Source organism: Lagenorhynchus albirostris, chromosome 15 (genome assembly GCF_949774975.1).
Source record: "Lagenorhynchus albirostris chromosome 15, mLagAlb1.1, whole genome shotgun sequence".
In the NCBI taxonomy this organism is placed as follows: domain Eukaryota; kingdom Metazoa; phylum Chordata; class Mammalia; order Artiodactyla; family Delphinidae; genus Lagenorhynchus; species Lagenorhynchus albirostris.
In genome coordinates this window covers 15,188,328-15,197,042 of record NC_083109.1, presented here as the reverse complement: position 1 = coordinate 15,197,042, position 8,715 = coordinate 15,188,328, and the positions used below count along the sequence as shown (strand labels likewise).

The 8,715-nt window shown below is 47.5% G+C and overlaps 1 protein-coding gene across 1 annotated transcript; it reads right to left on the bottom strand.

Moving 5' to 3' along the window:
• Nucleotides 1-4,874: 4,874 nt before the first annotated feature.
• On the bottom strand, nucleotides 4,875-8,505 carry LOC132505653 (serum basic protease inhibitor-like). Its single transcript, XM_060123820.1, has 2 exons — nucleotides 8,364-8,505; nucleotides 4,875-5,068 (listed from the first exon to the last, which is right to left on the bottom strand). The coding sequence occupies exons 1-2, from the start codon at nucleotides 8,503-8,505 to the stop codon at nucleotides 4,875-4,877; spliced, it is 336 nt and encodes a 111-aa protein (XP_059979803.1).
• Nucleotides 8,506-8,715: the final 210 nt, after the last annotated feature.

Below are 8,715 nucleotides of genomic sequence, written 5' to 3'. Positions count from 1 at the left end.
CACAAAAAAATAATAATGAAAAGCAGAGGTTCCCCATTTGAAGAACTTTGAATATCTTCTGGTGAATCTCCGGGGCTTTTGAATGCACAGATCTCCAACGACTTTCAAGGAAAATCATGGGAGACAGAGAGTGATAAGCTTGGATATCAGCCCCTGCCAGTATTGGTTATGTGACCTTGGAGAAGGGCTGAAACCTCTGAGCTTCAGCTTGAATGACTTTAAAATGGAAGAAAAACCTATTAAGGTTGTTGTGGTATTTAGAGCTGAAGATGTACGTGCAGGGCTTGGTACATAGCGGGTTGTCAATAGCGGTGATGGGTGTTTTACATGATTAATTCTACCTCTCCCAGAGTTACTTAGACATTCTCATTGACTCAGTGACTTTTACCAGCACATCAGGACAGGGAATTCACATTGCTACTTTCACCCTCTGAGGTACTAGCAATCCCCACCTTCTCTGAGCCTCAGTTTCCTTCTATGTAAATGGAAGGATGACTCCCTCTCTATGGACACAATTCAAGATCTATATGTGCTCACAAATGTATAATGCTACCAAATTGATTAGGCCACACACCTAGTAAATTGGCAGAGCCAGAGTTTGAAGCCATGGAGTCTGATCAAAGGTTTCAGTCATCACATATTTTATCCCTAATAAACATTTCGCGAACAAGTGAATGAATGAATCAACGTCTACTCAACATATTTGCCTATGTGTTCTGCCAGCACCATAGACTCAACGTTGACCAAAGTGAATTTATTGTCTTTCCTTCTAAAGACTTGCTTCCCCTACCTTCCCCCAGAAGGCTGAGTGTTGTCCTTCATTCTACCTTTTTCTCACTCCCTGTGAGCAATCTCATAGCAAAGTCCGTTGGTTGTACCTCCTCAGTTCTCAGCTGAAAGTTCACTTCAGGATAAGATGACGACACCTGATCATAGAACTGCCCCACTGCCTGACAGCATCCATCCTGAGCAAAGCCAGCTTCCTGAAACTCTCCTGCAAATAACCTCATGGAAACCCACATCCTTTAAGTCCTTCAAACAACCTCTTAATGAGATGCCATATCATTCATTGTCCATTGCTGCAGTGAGTAATAAACCCAACTCGTTCAGTTTGTAAGTGGACTGTTTCTAGTGGTCTGTGGTTGGAAACATGGACAGGTATAAGCCACTTTCCTTATTGTGTAATTATTGTCTCCCCACATAAGCAGGCTTCCTGCTTCTGCCTGCTGGGACCAAATGCCCAGTAACAGCACTTCTCAATCATCCCCTGCAAACCACCCCCCACTCTGATCTCTCCACCAGTGGTTTTGGGATTGGAGGACCTCAGTTTGCGTCCCACCTCTCCCTTTTCCTAACTTTGTGACCTGGGGCCAGAAATCTCCCAGAGCCCCGTGTCATCAGGTACCGCATGAGACCCGTGCTGCCCACGTCGTGAGGTTGCTGAGGAAGCAGTGGAGGCAACAGACATATATTCTGTCTCCCTGCGACGTCAAAGTCCTTGTAATAAGAACGATAGTGAGCTATATGACAGTTAACACTTAGCCCCTTTGATCAGGGGGTATAATAAAGGCAAGGTGGGGTGGGAAAAGGGCAGAATAGGGGTAAGGTCAATCACTGAAGCAAGAGGGTTTTCGGTTACCTCTGACAAAGAAGGAGACCTATTTGGAAGAGAGACTGTGGCTCTCCTCTGGCACTGGGAGAACTTCATGAGGGTGGACTTCTAGAAGGGGACACTTCAGCAATCAATGCTATTTGTTCCTTTACTACAGTCGACAGCACATTTAAAAAGCAGTCAGGAACCAAGGAAACTAAACCTCTATGTGCTTCTAGAAAATTTGCTTTTGTAAGTGGTGTGCAGAGAACTTGAGCAGCCTAATCAACATGGTCCTCAAAAGGGCCCAAACCTGGGGATTTCTTAAGGCACATACCATCATCCTCTTTTACAAAGAAAGAATCTGTGGCTCAGAGAGGTGAAGTGACTTGCCCAAGATCACACAGCAACACAGTGAGTTACTGAAGTCAATCTCTTTTCATGAATACCAAGTCATTTCCCCATTCACTGTTATAAATTAATAATTATTAAATAAATATAATTATAGTAGTACTCTTACCGTTATCTGATTACACATTCACTAAAAGGTTACTCTGCCAATACTTGTACAAAGCATTTAACAAATATCACATCTTTTTAACTGTCATCACAACTTTATGAGATTGATAGAGAAAGAGAAATGCAGCCTCTGAGTTCCAAGACCTGAGCTGACATCACAGTGCGCCTTATGTTCTCCTACTCAACAGAACTATTTCAGAAACCTTCAACAGCAGACAAGGTCATTCTGTGTGCATGATGGATCAAGACAAAAATAGGACACTCGGTAATGATGTTTGAACACAAACAAAAAGAGGTCAATTATACAAACCACCAAAATATCCAAGCATCCCCCTGTATTGAGTGACTGCTACGTCTTTACCAAGTACAGCTGTAACCTCTAGCTAGTCTTCCCTTCTTAGAGTTAAGATACCCATTCAGAGAAATGCCCCACTTTTCTCTGAGAGCATCCATCCAGAGCAGAGTCAGCTTCCTGAAACACACACCCCCGCCAACCAAATCACCTAACACAAGCCCTCATCCTATAAGTTCTATCTAACATTCTCTTAATGAGATATCATATTGTCTTCCAAGGTGATTCTTATTCCTTGCTGTAGTGAGTAATAAACCCAACTAGTTCCACTAGGAAAGGGAGTGTTTCTAGGTGTCTCTGGCTAGTTAAAAAGTACAAGCTAGGGCTTCCCTGGTGGCGCAGTGGTTGAGAGTCCGCCTGCCGATGCAGGGGACGCGGGTACGTGCCCCGGTCTGGGAAGATCCCACATGCCGCGGAGCGGCTGGGCCCGTGAGCCATGGCCGCTGAGCCTGCGCGTGTGGAGCCTGTGCTCCGCAACGAGGCCACAACAGTGAGAGGCCCGCGTACCGCAAAAAAAAAAAAAAAAAAAAAAAAGTACAAGCTAGAGACGTATCTGGTAAGTTAAAAAGTACAAGCATTAAAAAAAAAAAAAAAGTACAAGCATTATCCTTATTTTATAATTAAAGAAAGTAAAGCTGAGAGGTGTTGGGAATTTGCCCAAGACTATAAGGAAGTGAGTAACAGAATCAACGCCATCTGCGTCCTTGTTTATTTGAATACTATGCTTGCTGTGGTCCCCGTGCCTCCCTTTCCTCATCTGCAGTGAAGCAGATACTCTCGGTTCTCCAAAGGTGCCTCCGGCCTACATCTTCCCAGAGGCAGGAGCGTGAAAACATTGTCACAGTCACTCTACTTGGGAGAGGTGGGACCTGCTGTGTTACGAAACTCATACGGCAGCTAAGTGACATCTCCGTGTCACTGCTTCCTCCCTTGAAGGATTCTTAGGATGATTAATAGAAGAATGCAGGCAAAATGTTAACACAGAGCCAGGCACACTGAAAGGGCAGTTGCCCTTCTTTAACTGAAGTAAGAAGCCCCTCCCCACACGTGACCTCAGGCAAGGGGATTCCTACTGCAAATGGACAACGAGTCTCGTGCTCCTTTCTTTGTTCTTCTGAGAGTCCAGGAGAACCACCTCTGCACCCAGATTTGACCTGGCCCAAGAAGTAAAGAAAGAAGCTTTCATGCTGAGGTGTCTCTCACCCGGGTTTTTTGTCGCTTGGGGTGGCCACTCAGAGGTAGATGGTGCTGTAATGGGGGTGCTTCCTATACCTGGCAGGGCCCAGTGTGAGGACAGGAAAAGGGGAGGTGCCGGCTGCTCTGCAGAAGAGTGCGAAGGACCCGCACCTCCGTGGACCCTAGTGGTGAAGGTTCTTAGGGGCAAACCACAGAATCCACTCCAGTTAGTTTAATTTGAATTTATTGGAATATAAGCCAGACTGTTTGAAGCGACAGAAGGAAAATGTACAACATCACTGCGAGGGAAAGGGGCTTCTTTATTGAAAAGACCTCTGCCACCACTGATACTGAGAACTGGATGCCAGAATTTCCACCTTGGCCACCCGCAAGGAGAGCAGTGATGGTGGGGTGGGGGATGAAGGTGAGGATGCAGTGAGGATGTGGCTTGAGACAAGAATCCTGACATGAGGAATGTGCTCTTGCATTCACTCCTTCCTTCCTTAAATAATTATGGACCATCTCCTCTATGCCAGGACCTGTGCTAAGTGCTAGGGATAAAGGGAAGACTTGCTCTCATGGTGCTTAGAATCCACTGGATGAGACAGAACTAAGGCAAGTAGACCCATGTTGGGAGGAGAGAGGCAGGGCTCTGCTGAGGAGGGTGGGGTTGAGACGGACTCAGAGGAGACCACACTGTTTCAGAAGCAGCCACAGCCCAGCCCCGCGTGGCTCCTCCTTGACTTCAGGGTTTCGGGGTGGTACAGTTCGCAGGTCCTCTGCAAAAAGAAAGGGACTTGCTGATTGACATCTCTGAAGCCCCAGACCTGGACACCGCTGACCTTGACAGATCCTAGACTTTCCCAGAAATATGCAACCACAGTCCACCCAGGACCGCAATGACCAAGAAGAAGGAAGTGAGTTTTTCAAGCCTAGGTGGGGAGCTCAGGAGCACTGCAGACATGCTCTGTAGGGTGGCTGACTCAGTGTTCCCATCTGAGAAAAGGGGAGCATGTGAGGAAGCTCAGATTCTCATGACGGGGCTTCTAGGGTGACCTTCTGCCAAGCTGGCCCGTGGAGGATGTGCTCAGTGTGCGGTTTCAGAGGACACTGAGCCACTTGTCCTGGGAGGCAGCGAGGAGAAAAGACACTGTGCAAGTGTGAATGGTGGGTGGCCCCCTGAGCACCATCTCTTTTTCTCAGCCGTTCCCCTCCCACCCTGTCCTGCCCCCTTCCTTACCCGTGGGTCACCACAGGACCACCGCAGGTCTTCATGCAGTCCTCTGGCGTCAGGAAGTTGTTCTTCCCTCGGCAGCCGCTGTATATAAACATGTCGCAGTGCCCGGACTTGGCGTTGTAGAAGTACCTGACCTTCCGGGCCCTGCAGGGACCCGTGTGATGAGGTTCCAGGCAGAAGGCAGGCTGAGATCCTTATGGGATGGGAGGGGCTATGGGTCAGCTATGAGGACCGTCATCGCAGTTTGGTCTACAATGTCAACAACTGAAACCACCAGTGTGTCTTGCAATAGAGATGTTAGGGTTATGGGGACGGGTCAAACTGAAAAGGCCATTTGACAACCTGCTTTCTGGGATATTATTATTAATGTTCCTAGGTGTGACATGATATGGTAAACATGCACAAATTGATATCTCCATCATGAAATATTTTAAGATTAATTGGTATGATGCCTTGGATTAGGTTCCAAAAACTCTACCAAAAAAGAATAAAAAACGGCAGACAAGGTAAAAAATATTCATCATATGTCAGTAATTATTGGAGCTGGTACCTGGGTTTTATAAGACTATTCTCTGCATTACTTGTATGGTAAAGAGTTTCCACCATTAATAAAAAAGTGTGAAGGAATCAGGCTGTAATGGAGAAAGGCATGAAGAACACATACCAGGGTGTTCTCTTTTGTTACGGCACAGGGACTCTCTAAATTGAATATTGACGCTATATTGATACTGTGACTTATAATAAGCAATATATATATATATATATATACTTGTTCTTTGTAATATCCTGGCACAGAGTTCTTACAAACCTTGCTATTTCCTAAGTGCTGAAAGCAAAAAAAGTGTCTTTGGTTATGTGAACTAGGTGACTTTTGGGAAGACCCTAGTAACCCCAGAATGGGCTCTGGTTGCCAGGGGAAACCACTGCCTGACAGGAGGGTTGCAACTTTCATTCCTACCCTCTCCCTCGTGGCCTCCCATCCGCAGTTCAGCCCGCCACCCAACGTCAGGGATCGGAGAGGAGCTGGAGGTTGAACAGTCACCAATGGCTAATGATTTAATGCATCATGACTAGATAATGAACCCCCATAGAAACCTCAACAGAGGAAGAGATTCATGTTGTGAACATGCATCTGGCATCGACCCAGGGAACAACATGGGTACTCGTTCCATCATTGCTCACCTGGACCCCTGCAGCAGCCTGCTCCCTGGGCCTCTGTCTCTGCCCTTGGCCCCCTAGAGGCCACTCTCCGCACTGCAGCCACAGGGATCCTATCCCATTGCTCCCATGACCAGTCCCTCAGTGACTCCCCATCTCTCTCACAGTCAAATTCCGATTCTCATCCTACAAGGCTGGTCAGGACCTGTCCCCATGGCCTCTTTGGTCTCATCCCTTCCGCCCTCCTCCCCTCCCACCCACTCAGCTCCAGCCACCCTGGTAATTGCTGCCGCTGGTTCACAGCGGGCACGTTCTTTCTGCAGCCTCTGCTCCAACGCCCCCTTATCACAGAGGGTTTCGCTGATCAGTCTACGGACAGAGCACAGCCTCTTTTATCCCCATCACTCTCTACCTTCAAAAACTCATAACCTAGCAGAGCATTTCCCCTTTTGCTATTGTCGGTCTCACTCTGAGAAGGCAAGGTATTTTTCCATATTCTGTCTACAGCTCTTTCCCCGCACCAAAAACCAAGCCTGTAGGGACTTAATAAATATATGGCCAGGGAACGAATCTTCCATTTCATGCTCATGCCAAGCGCACAGTCATTGAATAGAATGGAGATAATGGAATTCCTGTTAGTGCAAAATCTCCTTGATGATGGGGCAGGTCTACGTGATTATCAATCTACCTCTCATTCCATATCCTGAGAGGGTAATAAAATGATAGTCAAAAGGGGACAAGGGAAAGGGCCTTGAGCCTTTACTAAGACTGTATCAGCCTTGGTCCCAGGAGGAACTCACACAGCGCTGTGTTTGTTGCTTTCCCTGCAGTTGCTCTGCTCAGTGGTCCCACGTCTTTCTGATTAATTTTAATCCTAGAGGAATAATCATTATTTGACACCGCAATATCTTTTCTTTCCCGAAGGAGGCATGTAGAGAAATTTTTTCAATTTAACACATCTTGGTGGAAAATGGACAAAATTGGCCATGAAATGTGTTTAAACTGTTTAAATTCATGAGTGGTAAGCTGTTCAAAAACCCATGTAACGTGGTTCCCGTTTTCAAGTGAGGAAACTGCAGAAGACTTGCCCCAGGACACATGGCATGTGGGTGATAGGGTCAGGACAAGATACTGTCATGTCACAACCCATTAGATAAACTACCTGATTCTGCCAGGAATTCTGAAAATACAGGTAACTGGTAAGAGTTTCTGGCTGCAGTGTCCAACTTTCATTATTCCCCTGTCCCAAGCCTCACTGGAGCCCCCAAATCACAGGGAAGACTGACTCTGGTTTTTCCCTGACACCAAATAGGTGGCGTCTCTACCAACACCAAACAATTCCCTAAACACCCACTGGGCATCCCAGAAGGCAATTTACTTCTGATACTAAATCCATGGAGTTAGTGCAGATCCCGCAGGTTGAGGACTCAAGACTGTCCTCACTTCAAATGAGAGCCATGTGGTCCGGAGTCACTCATGCTTGTGACCGACTGGCTAAAAATCGGAGGTTCCGTGACCCCACCTCCATGTTCACTAACCAATAGAAGTGCAGACAGAACTCAGGAAAACCCTTTACTTACCGTTCCCAGGTTATTATAAAGGGTAAAGCGCAGGGACAGCGAAATGGAGGAGATGCGCAGGGCAAAGGGGGAATAGAGGTGTGCGGAGGCCCCGTGCCCTAGTGGAGTGCAACCCCTCACAGCACCTCCATGTGTTCACCACCCCGAAAGCTCTCTGATCCCCAATATTTATGGATCTTTATTGAGGTGTCAATAATAGGCATATTGATTGAATCATCGGCCATTGGTGATTGGTCTCCAACTCAATACCCTCCCCTCTCCCCAGAGATGCTGGAATGCGGGCTGTTGAAAGTTGTAACCTCTAAACACATGACTGGGTTTTTTTGGAGACCAGCCCCATCCTACAGGTCTCTCCGTGGCCTTCCTTTTTTCACCTCATTACCAAAAATAACCCCAGTAAATTCCAGGAGTTTCTGGAGGTCTGTTCCAGGATCAGGGCAAGGATCAAATATTGATCTTCTTATTACACTACAGTGAAGTTCAGGGACATGGCAATGACCAGGAATAGAGAGTCTCAGAGATGGGATTCCTGATCTGGTAGAGGTAGGCGGCATATATATTTTTTAATTTTAATTTTTTTTCCTATTGAGAGTCAGGAAATGTCCCTGGAGTTAAAACTGCCCAACTTCCCAGGAGAAATCCAGAGAGGCTGTAAGCATCCACCCCACCCCTGCTCCCCAACCCCTTCCACGGACTCCCCTCACTCCCCCCTCCGCCCAGCCTGTAGAGGAGAGGTGGGTCAGGAGTTACCTTTGACCTGGTTGCTGGTTTCACCTTCGGTGCGGTTGCTGGTTTTACCCCCCTGGATGCCGGCCACCAGGGTGCCCGGGATGCCGGCCACCAGGGTGCCCAGGAGGACGAGAAGGGCGATGGAGAGGCAGAGCCGGCTCATGATCGTGGCCTTGCAGGAGGACTTCTGAGGAAAGCTGGGGGCTGACAGAGCTTTTCATATCCCAGCTGAGGGGTGGGACAGGCAGTGAGGAGGGGAGTGAGGAAAGGGTGGAGCTGGGCTGGGTCCTGTTTATTGTGTAATCTCCCCACCTAACCTGCTTCTGCCTGCTGGGGCCAAATGCCCAGTAACAGCGCTTCTCAGACTTGACTC

Coding starts and splice junctions, on each gene's coding strand:
- LOC132505653 (XM_060123820.1), bottom strand. CDS start 8,505: ATGAGCCGGCTCTGCCTCTCCATCGCCCTTCTCGTCCTCCTGGGCACC. Junction 5,069..8,363: donor AACCAGCAACCAGGTCAAAG/GTAACTCCTGAC, acceptor CCATCCCATAAG/GATCTCAGCCTGCCTTCTGC.